Source organism: Acipenser ruthenus, chromosome 27 (genome assembly GCF_902713425.1).
Source record: "Acipenser ruthenus chromosome 27, fAciRut3.2 maternal haplotype, whole genome shotgun sequence".
Taxonomy (NCBI): Eukaryota; Metazoa; Chordata; class Actinopteri; order Acipenseriformes; family Acipenseridae; genus Acipenser; species Acipenser ruthenus.
The window spans coordinates 2597883-2617989 of NC_081215.1; the positions used below are offsets into that span (position 1 = coordinate 2597883).

At 37.9% G+C, this 20107-nt stretch overlaps 1 protein-coding gene across 2 annotated transcripts in view; it reads left to right on the forward strand.

Moving 5' to 3' along the window:
• Positions 1-2645: 2645 nt before the first annotated feature.
• LOC131701856 (cilia- and flagella-associated protein 74-like) overlaps positions 2646-20107 on the forward strand; it is a 39266-nt gene continuing 21804 nt past the window's right edge. The window contains exons 1-19 of one of the 2 annotated variants that reach the window (XM_059002362.1): positions 2646-2743; positions 2863-3005; positions 4209-4299; positions 5121-5270; positions 6824-6922; positions 7913-8017; positions 8764-8937; positions 9259-9369; positions 10459-10561; positions 10721-10878; positions 11240-11459; positions 12115-12303; positions 13554-13727; positions 13954-14072; positions 16746-16812; positions 17222-17311; positions 18266-18439; positions 19516-19663; positions 19856-20016. In XM_059002362.1, coding sequence (XP_058858345.1) covers positions 2915-3005; positions 4209-4299; positions 5121-5270; positions 6824-6922; positions 7913-8017; positions 8764-8937; positions 9259-9369; positions 10459-10561; positions 10721-10878; positions 11240-11459; positions 12115-12303; positions 13554-13727; positions 13954-14072; positions 16746-16812; positions 17222-17311; positions 18266-18439; positions 19516-19663; positions 19856-20016 — 2424 coding nt within the window. In that variant the 5' untranslated portion in view covers positions 2646-2743; positions 2863-2914. The remainder of the gene's footprint in view (positions 2744-2862; positions 3006-4208; positions 4300-5120; positions 5271-6823; positions 6923-7912; positions 8018-8763; positions 8938-9258; positions 9370-10458; positions 10562-10720; positions 10879-11239; positions 11460-12114; positions 12304-13553; positions 13728-13953; positions 14073-16745; positions 16813-17221; positions 17312-18265; positions 18440-19515; positions 19664-19855; positions 20017-20107) is intronic. The other variant, XM_059002361.1, reaches the window with a different exon arrangement.

A 20107-nucleotide genomic window follows, 5' to 3' on the forward strand; every position in this document is an offset into this window, starting at 1 on the left:
AATGAGTAAACTTCCTGATAATTGAGTGTATTGCATTTAGATACACCATTGTTTAGATGTATTGAATAGACCCCCCTCCAGCTCCTGTTCTGACGCAAAAACAGCAGCAATCTTAACTGCATTGGACAACCGCTAAAACGAGGAGTCAAATGGACCTGTCGATCTTCTGGCAATCAAACAGGACGGCATGGCAGCACTCTGATAAAGAAGAGCTAAAACATAGTCTGACACAATGCCAGTTTAGATACCTAGTCCAATTATTTGAAGCAGATTTATAAAGAGAATTGTTGTACGCGTATAAACGATCTGAAGCACACCTTCATGTTTCCCGATAACTGTGTTTAAAAATGTCCTTTGTCTGCACATAACACTATACCTGAGCCAAGCAGTTTCACTTCTTTAAAGGTTTTGGTTCCTAAATACAATAACTTGGTTTAAGATTTCAATATTGAATTAATAGTATATAATGTGAAAGATCACAAGATATTATTCAACCACACTGCTTCGTATAACCTGAATCCTAATTCATCATGAGCTGAAGGCACACTATTTTAAAATGTCACCAGCTATACCTCTTTCTCAGCCTGTAAAGAAAGAATCGTTTTTTAAAAAAAACAGAGACAGAATAATTACTCAACCTGAGCTGCCCTACATATCCTGTACCTTTACCTGAGTTAATGTCCAATACTGCTTAACAGGAAGGGCTTAGTTGTTTCTAAAGGCATAAACAGAACTGAATATCATATTTTTTGTATTGGCTCAACTGCAATTTCAAACGTCATATGTTACCAATGGTGGCAGTAAAGCCTACTACTGTGTATAAAAGCTGTTTCATACATCAAAAATTTTAAAAATCAGTGAAGCCCGTAGGACACAATGGAAAGCTTAAAGTAATCCAGCCTGATTTAATAAAACAAAAAAGACCCATAACCCAACGCTATATCACATCTCTGTACACTCCTACTAACAGCATTGTATTTCCATGTCCCTATTTTTCTAGCTTGTCTTTTTTTTTCACTTCTAGCCAAAGGCACATCCGGTAAGACCAAAAGTTGTAATCGCAGTCGATTGCGCACGAAGGTAAGTGATGACTGCTTCTGCAGTGAAAACAATCTAGCCCTTTAGAGCTGTTAACCTGCAGTTCAGACAGGCTTTAGAGGAACCCTCCTGCTTTTTAAATGACATCCTCGTTTTAACATGCAACATAAATACGTGCATTTCAGAACTACAAATAGGCTATTCTATAAAATCTACTGGTCCTCATTATGCTTTATGGAAAAGGTGTATCCATAAACAGAAACTAACCATTGTATTGAGTTAGATAGATCAATTTAGTGGGGCTTGTATAAACTGTGTATACACATGTCTTCAAAAAAAATAAACATATGTCAATGTTATTAAATCACAGCTTGTACTATATAAAAACAACTAAACAAATAGCGTCTTACAAGAACTGAAGAGCTGATCATACTAGGTTTGGTTGTCAAGGGACTTTATTATATAAAGAACATACTGCATGTTTCTTTCTTTAGGAACCAAGCTATTGCATGGAAATTCTGTCCTGGAGTGTCCTGGATATTGAGCTATTCCCCAGACTGTATGATCTTTTTATGGTTTACAACACACACACACACACACACACGCACGCACACACACACACACACACCCTCTCTCTCTCTCTATTATGTGCATACTGTATATAATCCACATACACTCTTCCATGCAATCTCCTTGATAGGGCAATGTAGTGGTACCAGTCAGGTTGACCTACTTTTTTTTTTTTTGCCAGCATAAATGAAACCAGCGCTTAAAGTCTTAAAGGGGACATTAAACCTTGGCAGCTTAATTCAGACACGAAAGGTCTTTAACTGTTATTATCTGCTTGCATTTTATATGTACTGAGAAGGATGAGCTCAAGCTAACCCCAAGCCACCACTCACTCACTCACTCAGAATAAAACACAACCTATATTACATCTTGTTTTGAGATGAAAGAGCAAAAAAGCAACAGCATAAAATCAAGACATTTATAATCATTTATCTGTGCTGCATGGTCCTGCAGCAGCTAAAATGATACAGTATAGTGTAGCCCGCGCACACACACACACACACACACACACACACACACACACACACACACACAAACACACACACACACTATGAGATAAGACAGTAAACTGAATGCTTTAAAATGTCACCTACAGTGCATCTTAACAGTAGTCCAGCTACATTTAACGAGTATTTTTAATGCATCATTTCAAATCTCGGGTGAGAGGGGCTAAAAAGCATACACATGTCACAGTACAGTCGGCTATATTATAGCTTTATTGTGTTTTGCCAAAATGATTACAAAAACGCAGCTGCAGAAATAAAAAAAATAAAAAAACTGCTCTGTAACTGTTTTTAATGCATTAGCTTGAGTTGCAGAAAGCATTCGCCAGAACCAGGACCTTACCATTCAACTTAAAAGGTGGACCATGGTAGAATCACACAATAATAAGTATCTGCACGTTGTCATTTAAAGAAACATTATATGTATTTATTTTGTAGAAAATAGCTGTATATTTTTAAATGTATACTTTTCTACCAAAAACGAACGATAAATAAGTCATAGTGAAGATTTAGTTAACGTGTTCTCCTGCACGTTACTGGTAGTGTCTGGTTTCCATGGAGACGTTCTAAACAAACCTGTTGGTAGCTGTGTGCAGGGAGTGCGGTTGACGGTCAGTGTTTCTGTGTTTGTTGTAAGTAAATGAGGAACTTTACATTCTTTGTTCAGAAAATAATATCTCGTTTTACCTTTTTGCCTTTTAATGTATAATAAATTGTGATATGAGTAACCGACAGTATCCTTGCTTTTCAGCCTGGTTTGAGAATGGAAATTCCAGATTTTCCTTCTGGTTCAGAGGGGGAGAATGCACTCCTTTCAGAGGAACAGAGTCCAACGCAGAAAATGTGGACAGATGAAGAAACAGAAGGTTATTGCTTTTCCTTCAGAAATACAGGGTCAGTCCAGCCCAAGGGAGCCACATTCTGGGGTGGAGTTTCCTGCATTGCTGGGTGGCGTGCATGCTAAAGAGTGGTTGTGTAACTCATGCCTCACATGTGGAGACCTAGACAAATAAAGCCAGTATCATTATTAAATGTATTTCAAGGGCACTAGTTTTTAATACAGTATCTAGATCCATAACTGTGTAGATACTTGAATAGCCCCTTTGCTTGCATCCTCCATAGCACACAGTAATAATAATAACAATAAAAAAGCTTTTGTTATTTACAAGAATCTGTATTGTGCTTGTATACAGTGAATCATTTGCACTTGCCCATGTTACATAAGAATAAAAGTGGATAAGTCTTTGCAATACTTATAATAGTGATCGTATTAGCTGATGTACAGTAAACTGTATAAATCAAGTATTTGTTTTACAATGCTATTCATCAAATTGAGTTCAGTAACAGTAACATTTTCTGGTAATATTGTGCTACCATAGATATACTCTTTTTCTGATATCTAATCACAGCACATCGGTTTCATTGTTTTTCAGAAACAAATGATAATTGCTTTCTCTGCAATCAGGCAAAGCACATTTCCAGGGTCCGTTTTCCTTCCCAAATTGTGTTTTAGCGGTTGAGCAGTTTGCAATGTGCGTTTTGCACTGTTTGAATGTGCCTTTCAGAACAGTTACATTAACTCAGGGAATCACTGCAACTGCATTTTTCAGTAAAAATGTAATGAAAACATTTCACATAACTTTTTTTTTTATCTCTAAATAACAAAGTTCTTAAATATGCAATTGATATCATATTTACCACAGCAGTTCCAGAGCCTACATTTTTTCGTAGCCTACATTTTAACAGCAGCATTTATTTAGAAATCAAGACATAATATCCTCACACCTTGCAGGTTCACTAATTACACAAGGTGGTCAAGGCCAGCATTTTGTCTGCATCCAGGCTTCTATGAAGAAACTTGAATCAGACAGATAAGCTGTGAACAATACACTGTATTGCTCAGTTTTCTGTTGGTATACCTATTCATTTCTCTGTTAACCTGATACTTTGGACATAAAAAAAAGTGTCCGATACAATTCTGGTACTATTATTATTATTGCCTTGACATCTGTTTTGTTTGATGGGCCCAAAAACAGGCACTCAGTAGAAATGTAGTGCTGTAGTGTTTGTGACAATTTCCTTCCTTTTTTTTTTAAGATGAGGAGACAGGAGAAGAAGGATTTAAAGATGAAGAAACGCTGTTTCCGAAATCTGTGGATGATTTCGGGTTCAGCTCTGAGTCAAGCTGGTGGGTGATATGTTTTTATATGGTATGGAAACATAGTGGGTTGTTTGTGTCGGTCCACCTGTCTGTCTGTGGAGAGGGGGGTCAGGTATGGGTATGTAAGCGCAAGCACTTAGGGTGTTAGAAATGTTGTATTAATGTGTTTATGCATGAGTGTGCGCATATCTGCCCCTATTCTAATAACAAATCTATAATTTTAAAGAAGCATGGAAAAGGCATCACATTAACAACAGATCACAGTTCAGTTTTGTGTAAGAAATCCCAATGCAATTTGGAGGAATTCTGTTTTTATACAATGCTGTGGAGTAGACTAAAATTCTGAAGGTAGCAAACAACCTGGGGATACAAACTACATTACCATGCCACGTATCTGAATGCAGAAAAGAAAATAAGAGTTCTTTTCCTGGGTACATTCATTTTCATTTTGTTCTACATGATTGCATTTCAAGGGCTGACAAATTAGCTTTGCTGTAAGTTTTTTCGATGAAACATGCAAGATGACACTGGGACTATTGTGAGGTCCAACACTGACTTCAAGTTAGAGAAGCTGATTTATGTATTTAAAACATTAATGATAAAAGTAAATAAAGCAGCTGCACAATGAGTTTGAAACTTAAAGCGATGTCAATATATATATATATATATATATATATATATATATATATATATATATATATATGTTTTTCGACAGCCACATAAAAGATTAGATTTAGCAGCACAATTATCTGAAACAAATGTGTTTGGATTTTGTACAGCATTATTCCATTATGACTGGCTGCTAAATGTTTTTCCATACCTAAATGTTTTCCTGTTCTGTCATGAAGGGATGGCGATGAGGCCAATCTGGCTGTCGATTTCGATGTCATTAAGAAGATGAGCTATGCTGAGAGATCACGGATGTACAAGCTGCGCAGAAACTTGGACCAGCTGGACTCCTTCCACAAACAGAAGGAGTATGAGGTTCTGAAAGCCAGGTTCGTCTGTTAGAAATGAGTCTTAAACCTACCATGTAGCCCCAGTGTTGCCCACACTGCTTCTGCACCAGCTAAGCACAGAAGGTTCATTTCCACATGAAGTGGTTCATCTGTTAAATCCCATTGTATATTTTTTGGTCAGCACTTTATCTGCCTAAACCTCAGTCATTTAATTCATTTAACCCCAGAGTTTCATGCTTTCAGTTATTTTAAAATGTGGACCCTCATGCATAGTGTCACACGACAAGGTGAACACGATAACTACCTTGTATTTTCTTCTTCAAACATTTCAATGTTTTGGGTATAATCCACAACACAGTTAATTTTATACAACGTTTTGCTTATGTTTAACCTATAAATTACTGTATTCCAAGAGTATTTGTGTGCACTGGTTCCAAAATCCTGTACTGAATACTCTAATTCATTATTGCTTTATATCATAATTCAATACAAATAGGAAGGGTGAAAAAAATGTAACAATGTTTCTGTTTCGTGACTCTGTCATTAAGCCATCTCAGGAAGAGTGAAGAGAGCCATCATTTTTCATCTTTTTATGTCACTGGTAACAGATTGCAATGATGCAGCTCATTTGGTGGCAATGATAATTCACATTATGGGACCAAGAGCTGATCTATAGCCGTGATTAGAAAATGTTTCTGGAGCTTTTCCCACACTGCAGCTCCTTCATCTGTTCTAATGTTGTGCAATTGGAGAATTTCTTATACTGGATGTCTGTATTAACATACGTTAGCAACCTACTATGTATTTTAAAGAAACATTTAAAAGGCAAAACAAAATGTCTAAACGGTATGTTACGGTATGTCAGCTACATTTAAATAAAAAATACCAAGGAAGTAAAAAAAAAAGGCAGAGCTATTAGTGGTTTTAAAAAAAAAGTTTTCTCTACAAGTCTTGGGTTCAGTTTACTTTGGAAATTCCGTGTCTAATGATCTGGCTGCAGCAGAGTAGAATCTTTGTTAAAGAACTGTCAAATCAATAGAATCTAGGGGGAGATCCAATAAGGAGATACCAGGTTTAGGCTATCAGGCTTTTCTATGATCTTCCCATATTCAGACTTTCTTTTTATTTACTGCAAGTACATTTTATTGAATGAGATTGAGGAGTTATCCTTGCTTGACTCAGTATCTGAAAACTTTAAGACAGACTTTTAGTTTATTTTATTTTTTTTAAACTACTACATGCAGAACATTACGATAAACTGAATATGATGTAATGTGATCTAATGAGATTGGAAGGCTTGCTGCTAAATATATAGAGAATAATAGATGGTTAGATGTTATGCATTAACACCATCAAGTGGGTCTAATGGAGAATTTTAAATAGTGGACAGAATTTTTGTTGGGCTGCTTATTATTGAGCACATTTTAGGACTGTTAACACTTCATTATGTGCATCTCTCAATCTATAAACTATTGATATGCATACAGTATGCATGCACACACACATGTCTGAGTACAAAAATCATGGATCCTGTTACTATTTTCCTGCGCTTGCCTTGCAATGTGACTGATATTGAGTGATTTTGTTAAAAGGGAGGAACTAAAAACATGCCGGCTGCGCATCGCAGAGCTGGAGAAACAGCGAGTCGACGTGGAAGAAGAAATCAGCGAGCAGGAAAAAGCACAGAATACGTAGGTGGCCATTCCTTGTAACTGGGGGGGGGGGATACTACTTCTCATATGTCTCTTGACCCTAGCCTGAATAAATGGGATGCCATTTAGAAAACAACAGAATCAAAATTATTCCTGGAAATAAATACTCAAATTAGGCAGTCCAAAAAATGACTTCTAGTAGTATTTAAATATGACTATTAACGAGCGATTGTATTACCCTGTGGTCTTAACAAAGAGACTATCAGAAGATGTTAAAGTAATAGGACCATATCCAGAACCTTTTATGAATATGTCAATGTTAGCCTTTTAAGACCACCTTGACTGTTTCAGAGTCCCAGAGACATAGTATCATTCTTTATGAATAGACTATGGTTCATTGGCAGCCAGCTAGAATACAAACAATTTGTATTTGTTTTTTTATTTTATTTTATTTTCATCTTGTTTAAAATAGTCTTAAGTATTATATTCTATATTACATCTTATTTTAAGATGTTAGATAATAATCTCTTTGACCCAATTATCTCCTAAAATATAGGCAATGATTCGGATGCAGCTGTACTTTCTTTCTGGTGTGTACAGTTCCGTAACTTTTTTTGCTTGTCAGGGATACTAACTTCATCATCAAACTGCTGTGCTTACAGGGAGGGTTTTCTGTTTTCAGCTCATCCCTTTCTTTCCTTTTTCAGTGGTGATCCATAAAACAGCTTCAAAGTCAGCCCCCATTACCTCTTTTCTTCTATGTAATTGAGACACAGCTCGGAAAAAAAGTTTGTGCAGCAAGCGTTTTAAGTTTTTAACTTTGAGAACTTTCTTACACAGAATCCAGTTAAAAGGCTGTCTGTTCCCAGTGACAAGCGATACATTGTGAACTTAAATTGAATTACTTTCCATACACTGGTTGAATTCGGAAACAGTTGTATTTGCCCAGAGGCATTCCAAATTGTTTCCTGTTAAATATGCATCATATCTCTTTCTATTTTATTATTATTTTTTTCATTCTATATCCAGAGCGGCCTTGTTTCGCTTGCGGGCACTGCACAGACGGCTTTGCGTGGAGCTGCAAGGGGAGGAGGACCTTGAGTCGCAGATTGAACTTGTGCTGGGAGAAAATGAGTGAGTGAAGTTGACCAGCGTTGCAAGCTTTCATCTGTGTGATGGATTTTTTCATACGCTAGCATGTAACGTCCCTCATACTGTAGGCTTTTGAAGTTGCAACGGAGGTCATAAAATCGAAATACATTTTGTTGTCCTATTTCATAGGATTTGTGAAATACAATTTCCATGGAAAAAGAAAAATAAGTCTCACTGTTTTCTCACTCTATTTTGGTAGTACTGGCGGGTTGTGTGTGTTTCCATGTAGTTTTTCTTTTAGCCTGAGAAATTCTCATTCCAAATGCAAATAACCTAAAACAAATCTTGCTTATAAAACAACTATAAAACAGTTTTTATGAGTCAAATGGCAATAATCTGAAACGCTCAATAAATGGTGTCACGTAAAAAAACAAAAAACAAAACCAAACACTTAGCTCCTCGTACTGCATGCTTATTTTTTTCCTATTTGGTCAAAGAAGCTTGCCAATAGGATTTTCACAAACTGGATTTTCACTTTTTTTGGTCAATTGTACGTATTTTTTGCGTGAAAATGCGATTTCCCCTGCCTTTGACGTCGTACAATGTTTAGAAGCGCATTTCCTATAGCACGTGGTATGTGACGACTTTCTAAGCTGCGTGGAACCCGGCCAATGACAGTAGTGGTGATATATCTTTTTTTTTCTTCTTTACTTTGCATGTTTCTGCATGTGTTTTATTTATTTTTTTTGGCCTGTATCTGAACTGTTTCTTCTTTCTGCTACCTTGAGATACGAGCTGTGCCAGGTCGAGGTGGAGCAGGGCAGATTCTCATCGCTTCGTCGTGAGGTCCAGAGAGACGAGGAGAAGAGCGAGACACAGCGAGGCTGGGAGGCCAATCAGAGGCTTCAGAAGGAAGAGGCAGCTGTGCGAAGAGCAGAACTCCGGAAACAGCTGGACAGAAAGTAGGCACTAGATTGTACCAACTGAGATGCAATATTGTACAGACAGTAAAATGTCCAATTAAAGGAGACACGGTGAAACAAAAAAGGAGATTAAAAGGCGATACCCACGGAGAGAGGGAAATAAAAAGTTCATTTAGCTCCATGGGTGCCATTGAAAAAAAACTGCACATTTATTGTTTCATTACTTCTAGTGTATGTTTTTTTTATATCCTCACTTCCCATTGACACAGCTTTTACCATGATATAATACAGAACTTGCTGATTCCAGTAACACTGTCAACAACTTGAGTTATTTTTGTATTTTCCTTCTACATCTGCTAGGAAACAAATGAACTGCTTGAAGGAGCAAGAGGTTCAGCATCGGAAGGCAGTGGAAGACACAATGAAAAACCACAAGAAAGCTGTTCAGTTTCTGAAGGAGACGACGAGCAGGTAAGGTCATCATTTATCATCGAGGGACAAAAGGTAGCACCTGCTAAAACATTGCTGATTTATGGAGTTTTGAAACAGCACATGTGGCTAGGCAGTGATCACGCTGCCAGCAAAAACAAAGCCCACATTAATAAGCTTGTATTTATCATAGCATTTATTGCACACACGAGTAACAGCTGAAGGTCTTACTGGTCATCTCATATTCTTTTTAAAATGCCTGATTAGACATAAAAAGCAACCCAATTCAAAATAATCATCAGTCTCTTCCAAAAAATTTTTGCAATGGATTTGCTTTTATTTATATTTTTTACTTTGATATGCAGTATGGCTAAGTTCTAAGACAGTTTACAAGGAGATTCGTATAGCCAAAGATTCTGTTTTGAGTATGGTTACAAGGCTCTTTAAACGCTGCAGAAAACATTCATAGTTGCTATGATGATTTGTATTGTATCTCTTGCGTGACAACATGATGCCATATTTATTACACCATAAATCAAACTGGAACAGCACAGGACCAACATGGGATACACAGAATTGGCAACAAAAAAAACACTCAAGAGCTCAAGAGCATGAGTAAAATATGGCAGTGAAATGTTGTTTACATTCTCAAGTTGCAAACAACACCAAAAATTATGTCAGCCAATGAATTTTACATTAAAAGCTTTTTGTTCAATAATGTATGCCATTGGCATACTAAACAAGCTGTGCGCATAGTGAACAACAAATAGTTTCCCTGCTCCACACTGGCTCAGCAGGTGAAGCCTGCTGTTTCTTGTCCCAGATTTGATTTCTAGTCTCTCAGGACGCTGTGAAAGCTGGTGATGTATTATCGGGCTTTGATGGAACTGTCAAAAAGGTTTGGCCGCAGGCAGATTTTGACCAACTTTTTATAAAGTAGGAACAGGTGTATGATACTGCCCTAATATATAGGCTTGCTGGGGAACTGATTTAACAATGCTTCACTGTGCTTTCAACTAAGCTGTGCAACTCTTGTCAGTGGTTTTAACATTGAACATACTTTTCACCCTTGAGAGATGCATCTCTGACATTCAGAGCTCAGCTAATTATCGACCCGTCCTTTTGCTGTAGAATTCATCAGAAAGAAACTGAGAAAGAATTACGAAGCCGAGAGGAGATGGAAAGACGGACGCAAGCTGTTTTGTCACTGAAAAGCAAGATCACAGCTACCAAAGTAAGATTATGTAAATTGGTATAATGTGCCACACCACTATTACAGGAGTAGCATAGTTGGGCAAGGCCATGGGCCATGTTATATATAAATTCAATAAATCATTAATTTAATTCCATTGGTGGTTGTCTCTTTTCTGATTTTTTTTTTTGTCTGTTTAAGGAAAATATTCGTGCTATGCAAGCCCGTGATCAAGCAAAGGCTGCAGTACAGAAGGAAGAGGAGAGACGGATCAGAGAGTCAGTGAGGAGAGAAGGAGGGGACGTCACCAAATACATGTACCAACAAAAGAGGCTGCAGGAGTTTGAGAGACAGAAACAGTGAGTCTTTCTTAAATGGAGGCATGCCCTCTAACGAACGTGATTCCTTCAAGCTGTTTTGTTTGTTGTCAGTTCAGTTTCCATGCCTATCTAATCATTGCCATTTCTGAAAACCTGTCAACAAAGCACCAAATGCAGTGCTGTTTTTGTTACATAACATAACCGACCATCTGTTCTGTAGAAACTGGGCTGAGAACTCCATTTTTGCTTGCCCTCACAGCTATTAAATAACATGTGCCCACCACCATGCTGAGCCAGAATTGAACTAGCAAGCCATAGGGGAATGGCTTCATAACCCATTGCCAATTACCTGTGCCACCAAGCTTCCTGCCCACCTTAACCTCTTCTTGTTTTCTTCAAGGGCTTTCGAGGAGCAGAAAAAATCCCGTAAGGTTGAAATCCTCTCTAAGATCCTGCAAGAAGAAGCCCAGATGGAAAAACGCAAGAAACTCCTGCCTGATCTTTTTCCAAAAATGCAGAAAAGCAAGGACTTCATGCCAGAGTCTGGGAAACCTAGTGATAAATTACTGCAGTACTTAGAGATGACGTATGGGGAGGCAGATGATGAAAATTATAGACCCGTAAGTGAAGCCGAGCAGAACTGAAAGCACCATAATGCACAGAAATGGATTGAGGTTGTACAGAAGCATTCATAACTGGAAATTAATTATAGTCTCAAAACAGATGAAATCCGGTTCTTGTGGATTACATACATACATAAACGTGAAGTGTTATTAACTCAGGGAATCTCTTTAACAGATGACACACTGTCCCCCATTTATTGTGAATAATTAAGAATCATTTCTCAATAACCTGGCGTACAAAGACTGCAGATATCTGATCAGCATATAAACAAGATAGATTATTTGTTTAGATCTATTGAATCATGGTGCCAGCGTTGCTTAAATACATGTGCAGTCTGATACAGAGGGCTAACCGTATTTACAAAAGGCTTTATAGCTTCCAGTCATTAGCTTTTGACTGGGAGTATAATATTTCTCTGTCACATCTACTTCTTGGACTCACATCCAAGTTATTTATTCAAATTAACACTTTTTATATTGTAATTTAAGTAACATATCTTTTTAAATAATCTTTCTTATATTTGAAACTGATTGTTAGGATTAATCAATGTTCTGTTCAGTGTGCTGTGGTTTGTATTAATGGGCAACTCTTAACACTTTAACCATTTATTACACTCCCATGGCTTGACTGTTATTTTCTTCCCCCGCACAGAAGTGGCGTTCCCCTTCACCAATGTCCGAGGATGATGGCCCAATATCAGAAAAAGTGTCCCCTGGTCCTGATTTACCACCTAGCTCCCAAGACTACACTGAGGATGGAGACAGTGAAGAAGAGGCAGAAGAAAGCCTTGCTCAGCCTGAATTCACAGGATTATGGGATCAGAAGCACAAGACATACAAGGTAGAGGGTATTTTATTTAGTAATAGAGGGAAACATGTTTGAAGCAAGTGCAAAGGCAAAGGCAGATTTCAGAGGTATAAAATAATTTTTTGTATTGCATAAAGCTAGCTAGAAACTACTCAGAACTGGTCAGGCAATTTTTTATTCCTAGTTTTGTACAAACTGAGCAGGAGGACTCAAACTCAGACACCAATAAGGTAAACAAGCCCAAATGCTTTGTGATATGATACATCTAAGGAGGCAGTAATTGTATTTCTACACAAGAATTATGCTTTGAAAGGATGCGTAGTTATGACACTTTTGTAAGGCAGTTATTAAGTCGTTAGTTTGGGGAAATGTGATGGAATTCTTAACTCAATTATTTCAAACACACAAAATAGCTTGTCTTGTTGCAGCGATGAAATCTCTGGCTACAGGCATCGCTTCCCATTTGCTGGTATGTTTGAAGGTTACAACAGAACATGACATGCAGCCATGCTATTCCTGTGGGAGGGAATTCAAGTGGAAAATGTAGTTTTAGCATTTAGTTCAAGATATCATGTCTTTTTGTTATTTTTATTTTTTATTTTAATTTAGTAGTCGCCAATTGTTTTGTATTTTATCATTTTTTCCCAATTTAGAAGAGCCACTTATTTTTAGTCTCAGCTCACCGCTACCATCCCCGCACTGACTCGGGAGCGGCAAAGATGATCACACGTTGTCCTCCAAAGCGTGTACCGTCAGCCGACCGCTTCTTTTCACACTGCAGACCCACCATGCAGCCACCTCAGAGCTACAGCGTCGGAGGACAACGCAGCTCTGGGCAGCTTACAGGCAAGCCCACAGGCGCCCGGCCAGAATACAGGGGTCTCTTGTGCGCTGTGAGCCGAGGACACCCTGGCCGACCTTAGCCCCCCCCCCACTATTGCGCTATCTGACTTAAGCATCAAACATAGTGAAAAAAACACTACTGTAAATTACGAAAGGCTCTTGTACAGTACAAAATATAGTACATTAGCGTAAATATAAGTTATTACTGCAGCTTTAAGTGAGAGAACCACCCGTTTGATATTTCTTATGTATACTTCTTGCATACTTTTTTTGCAGGATAAAATATCCCATACAATTTTATTATTGGACCAATATGCTGAAAACACAAACTTGCATAGCTTTTCATAGGTCCTTTCATTATCAAGCGAGGTCTTGACCCTTAAAGGTCCATCAATTTAAACATCTTGTGGCATGATTCTGTGTTGTATGTGTTCTTCAAGATACCACAAGATGAGACTCGACCCAGACCCATTACTACAAACAAAATGGAGCAAGAGATTTTAGCTCGAACTCTGGAGAAACACCGGAGTGGAATCATCCAAAAGCAGGTTGTGGTTGGTAGGGAATTCAAGGGATGCCCTTTCTACAGCAAACCGGACGTCATCCACTTCAAGGTAAGAGCTGTTTTAGTTTGTCTACTGCATTGACTGTGCAGAGACTTACTGAAGTTACTGGAACCAAAAGACAGTCCACGTTTGATAAAATCTGTAAGTTGAACTTTCAAGTTTACTATGTATTAACGTAAACTCTGATCAGCTCTGACAAAATTGCTAATAATCACTGGGTGGCAGGCTGATGATATTTAACTGCAAACATAGCTGATTTCCCAGTTTGTTTCAGGATTTCGAGGTTGGAAAAACATATAAGAAGAAAATAATGCTGACCAACTCCACATACACCATCAACTTTTGCAAGCTGGTGGGAGTCAGTGAGCACCTAAGAGATTTCATTTATCTCCAGTGAGTACCGCTGCTGTTTATTAAAGTAATCAAAAAAGCATTAAGTGACCTCAGATTGGTCTGTGTTAAGAGGCACACAGACAGACAGCACAAATCAGAGCAAGTCAAGAAGAATGAATATATGTTACTGATAAGAGAGCTTTTTTTAACATACATATAAAAAATTCAACAGAAATACGTGCAGGTAGGAGAAATTTGAAGCAGTATTTTTTTTCCCTGTTATAGGTTTTTGCAGGTTCGTTTGAGCCTTCCTTTTAGTGCAAGGCGAACATCAAGATAAGGTTTTGCTAGCACTGCATTTTCCTGCTATACCTGACTTTCTGAAACCACAACTCAAAGATAGAAAATTAAATGTTTAAAGTCATACTTCATCGTCCTTTAAGTCTAATGTGTCTCGTGGTAATCCATCACCATTGCTTCGTCTTGGTTTTTTTTTGTTCTGTTAAGAAGATTAAATGGACCCTTCTGGACTTGTGACCCTCTGAATGAATCAATTAGAAATTAGTTGAATTCTATCTTCCAGAATGATGGAAGCATTCACAAGGAAAAGACCCAAATTATAAGTATGGCAGGTGCATTTTTCCCAGATTTACCCAGGATGTAACTGAGGAAAAGTCAAATTGCATCTTGCACCAACTTTGCTGTACACATGTTTAAACTTTAAGTTTTTCAAACAGGTATAGATCTACAATATCTATAATATTTTACAAAGTATAATGCACCACACCATCAATACAATAAAAGTCGCAGTAATGATTCAGAGAAATTTACTTCTTGGTTTTGAATACATTTGATTACAGGACAAGAATCTGTATAAAAGGGCTAATTAAATACTGTAAATGCTGGTTTTAATATAGAAACATATTCTCTCCCACTAAACGGTGAGCTCAGTCACTGGGAGTCTTGTACTTTTCTACATAAATCACTAAATAAACAGGGTTTCATTCTTCAATTTTCAGGAGCTGGCCTCCCAGGGGGCCATACATTAGAAAAACGATGAGCGATAAATGGGCACTCTAATACAAAATGACAAATACAACTTTAAGTCTTATCCAGTTGGTCTAGCAAAGATACAGCCACCTCTCAGCAAACAGAGTTATCACAGCCTAATACTGGAAGAAGAGTTATACTCGGTACCCTGTAATTCCACAATCCAGAGTGGATTAGGCTCTGCACAGAACACCAATCCCTTCTCCAGTTCTCTCCCTGTATTCGCTGCTTTTGATAAATGACTGTAGGCTTTTGCTTTAATTGTACAGTGGGTTGGTGATTGAAACAGTTCCCCCAATTGGGAACAAAGCCAGATGAAAAAAAAACAAAGTGAATTTCACAAGGTTAAAGAATGGGTTTTTGACTACTGCCCAAAGTTTCTAACATGTGTACACATTCCTTTAGGTGTACAAAAAAGCAAACCACTTTAATTAACGTAAAAATGGTGGTCACTAGCAATGCCTAAACCTGACCTTGGACAGGAATTGAATAGAGTCACAGGCTCTAGTCCTTGGCTGCCAATCAAAGGTAGCTACTCCCAAGATTCTGTGACGTAAGAATTCAGTTGCTGAATTATTATTTTATCTTTTGCTATTGCAAAATGCCATTCGCTCACGCTCCAGCTGAGTGGCACAAAACATTTCCCATGAAATGGACAGGTCCTATTACAACTGTATTTCATACACAGCGAGCGCAATGTTCTACCTCGCTGCATTTTTGACACCTACAGGGCCCTCTGGTAAATTCATTGCAGTCTTGGTGATTAATACCAATGTTATTGTCTAGAAGCTGCTGTGTTGTTAAACCGACTGTCTGCCAGATCTGAAACAATCTTTACTCCTCAAGCCATTTGATATTTTTTCAAAACTGCTGCCCAGATTCTCTAATTTATAGAAAATATTGTCTAATTTATAGCAAATATGCTTTCAATAATTCTCACATATTTTGGCATAACAAGTTTGCAACATTAAAAGCATACTGCAAATAGCTGTTCTATTTTATTTCTTTATGAGAAAAGTTCCGAATAAGAAATATTATTATTTTGGGTGTTTAGAAAGGTTAAATCTGTCTACTGGTTGAGAAAAAAGGGCATTGCTATCTTGGAGTATTACTTTGTACAGAATGTACATTTACAAGTGTTCTGCTGCCAAGCAATGCTATTTTGATTAGATGTTCCTGTTTTAAAAAAGCTTTCAATGAATTACCTTTTGAATGTGCTGTCAATTTGTGCCATCAGGGTTTCAGTAACTCTAATCCAGTTATATTAACTGCAATGTTGCTGTTCCTGGTTAAAATCCAGGTGCACTTTGTCCTAATTATGATTGGCACTATCTTTCCCTTACTGATGCTGCAGCTAAGTGTCCGAGCTTCATATAGAATATGTACATGTTCTGAGTTTTTCCTAATCTGATTAGATACTGTACACTCCAAATCTATCACTCTAATATAACACAACAGCTGCCTGCCTTTTAGAATCCCATAGTGCATCTTATTTCAGGGAAACAATTCGTCAGGGTACTTACTTTTCTGTATCTTCAACTGTTTGGTGTTTTTTGCACAACAGATCTGCTCTTTTATATTTATTCAGTAGGGTCGTGTCACCCTTTAGCCCCCAGGGATGTCTGAAAATCTTACTGCAAGCATTTTTTCTATCGCAAATCTGATTATTTATTTCCCATCCAGCTTCGATCCTCCTGGCCAGATGTCTGCGGGAATGGCCTGCGACTTGGGGGTGACATTTAAACCCATGGTAAGACTCTGCAAAGTCCTGTAAGAAAGTGGGAATATGATTGAGTCCTTAGCTTTTCACATTTTATATTCTTTACGATGCCTTGAAGCACTTACTGCATGTTTATGTATGCTTTCTGTCTTCATTCATATTGACATAGATAGAGATATAGAAGGAAAAAAAAGCATGTGTTGTCTTTAGTTTTCCCTTATATCGGTTCATTACAATGCACAGCAGTGTTGTGGTCCCTGTTACATCCCATTTACTGATCTCACTGTTTATAGAATACAATTATTCATTTATTTCGCAAATAAAAAAATAAAAAATAATGAATTGATGCTTAAGCTTAAGACCTTGGGATGTATGAAATTACTTCTCGTACATTTGTGTACTCCGTCAAGCATCATACTGTCTATTTTGTTTTCTACAGATAAATGAGGATCTGTTTGGAGAAGTGACGTTTCTGGCTCAAACCGGCCCTTTTGCAGTTCCCCTGAAATGTACCATCAAGAAATGTGATGTAGGCTGAACTAAATTACAACAGTATGACAGTAACATGAGACTACTGAATATACAAGATATGCACATACATTTGTGAGATGTCTAAGGATTCAAAATGTTTGATGCAAGTAGACTTTTCTAACAATAAGACCAAAAGTAAACCTAACCTGCAGATACGCCTATGAAAAATGTAAACTTTAAGTAATTTATAAGGGTGCACAACCTTCTACATGACTTTTAAGTCTTCTGTTGGAACATGTGAGTAGGATTCACAAGGAATTATCTCTTGAATTGTTTTGATACTTTTCTGATACCCTCAGTATTTGAAAAGACTTAGCTGGTATGAGTAAAAGTTTTAAAATCTCTGAAGGGAGAAAAATATATATACTTTCACCATCATAAGGAATTCTGTTCTCCAGAAACAAGTGAGATATCAAGGAGTCCCTCTGATGATATATCTTTGAGATTGTACAAATACACAGATATGAATACACAGATAGAATCTTCTATTTCTGACAACATATACTATAGGGGAGCACTTCAGCGAAGAAGTTAAAGGTGCTGTACTGCCTTTCTTTTCCAGATTGCATACAGAAGAAAAAAGTATTGTACCCTTGTTGGTTACTTACATCTGATGTTCAAATGGAATAGTTTCTGGATTTCATTAAAGAAATACATGCAACAGTACCAGTTCTCATTTCTCAGTTCAATGTTATTTTTTTGTTCATTGTTCGTTCTATGTCTGGCATCTTTCTCCGAATCATCAGGTTTTTACTTCTTAATATTGTTTACTTCTTTTAATATGGAGCATCACATGTAAAAAAAAAAATGTAAACCACATCACTTTCTTCCGGAGCGAAAAAAACGGAGCAATAGGTTAAAAAAGAAGTGAAGTGAGCAGACAGATGCATCCTTTTTTTTTTTTTTTAATGTCGCTTGCCTTGTTATTTTTTGCCTTGTTTTCCCCTCACAGCTGGCTGTCGATAGCAGCCTCATTGACTTTGGTACCCATGTGGTGGGCGAGACAATTTCACGGACCATCACCCTGTCCAACCGAGGGGCCCTGGGAACAAAGTTCAATCTGGTGACGTCAGCGAGCTCCAGTGCTGTCCGACTCACTCCCGAGCCCTCCCCCCTGGGACAGCCGGTGGGTTAAGATGCAATGCATGGAAGGCATCCTACAACACAAGGGCTTCTGAATGACGATTAGCAGCAATAGAATATATCAGAATGTAATTCATTTTACCAGCTTTTAGTGCAAGCTTAACGTAACAGCTTAGTCAGGTGCACCACACACCTTTTGTGCAAGTAACTTAATCTGAATTAAGGCTCACAGGTGTAATGGAATTTTTGTAACATTGCAATTGCTTAGCTTGCTCAATGGCAAACAAATAGGTTTTCAGATAACAATACAGTTTGCAACGTTAGGTTTAAATAAAGACCTGTCCCGAGTCAATAGGACGAGCGGAACATGAGCTATAAGAAATAATAACTTTATGTGTAATAGGTATAAAAAGTGTATTTGTGCTTTTGACTGTAGCCGTGAGATAACAGGATGAGTTAGACGTGGCTTTCCGCACGAACATTCAAACTACCATCCTGCTATCTGCTTGCTTATCTACAGCAATGAATAGGTTTTCTCATATGCTAGCATCTGAATCAACATTACCTGCTCCTCATGTGATTAACTAGATGTTTTTGAGGTATGTTAATACCTGAATCAACATTACATAAACTCTCATGTGATTAATTTGATTATGTGTGACTAAAGCCACGTAGACATTAATTGAACTGCCTATATAAAGAAACACCAAACACAGGTTTGGTGAGCGAGTCTGCTATTGCTAACAGAGTCTGCGTTACTTTGTTGAACGCTCCCGTTTGCAAACGAAAATAAAAAGCTTTTGATTGAATTACAACGTCTCCTCATTGAGTCAATACGCGGGCTGGGATAAAGGACCGGGAAGGATAACCCCCCCCCCTTACCATACTTAGGTTCAAGGGGGACTGAAAACTTCCACTACACAGGACAAGCAGTGGCGTGGTTCAAACTGCTATGCATTGGGAGTGTTAAGATATTCCCTGGGATATACTCAAAATATACTATCATTCATATCAGAAAATATGCTGTGCACCCAGTGCTTCTATCCCATTGCTCATTAAATGGCAATAAAACAACATTCTTGTAACAGCTATATCATGATGTGTTTTGTGTTATTATAGACCCCCCAGGATTCCCCTTGTGCTGGTGTTGTATCAGAAGCTAAGGGAAGCACAACGCAGGACTCAGGAGAAAGCTGCAAAGAACAGTCGGAGGGCCCTGACCATTCCAGTGAGACACGCAGTCACAAGACAGCCAAGGAAAAATGTGGTAAAGAGTCATGCGTAAGGAGCAAATAAAAAAAAAAATAGCAGAAAAAAAAAACTTCTAATGAAATTAGTTTTCTTTCTTTAAAAAAAAAAAAAAAAACAGTTAAACCTGTGTCTGATAGATTTACATGTTTAGCTTTTTGAAGCTGAGAGGCTGTGGTTTCGGAAACAGCTCCTATTTTAATTCTTCTAGCGTCTTTATCCTCAAGTGAACAAACTCCCCTCGTACCAGAACAGCAGAACCAAGACATGGCTGTGACCTCTGACCTCATGTCGACGACCGGAAGTAGGGAGGAATTGCTTGAGTCCAGTGCACAGGAGTTACTGGAAACCAGTGAGATCAAGCCTGGAGAGGTGGGTAAATACTTTAGGATGATACTTGCTAACTTGCCACTGTTAGGGGTGGCGTCAATCAATGAATGATTCAGTCATCTCCCTATTCCTT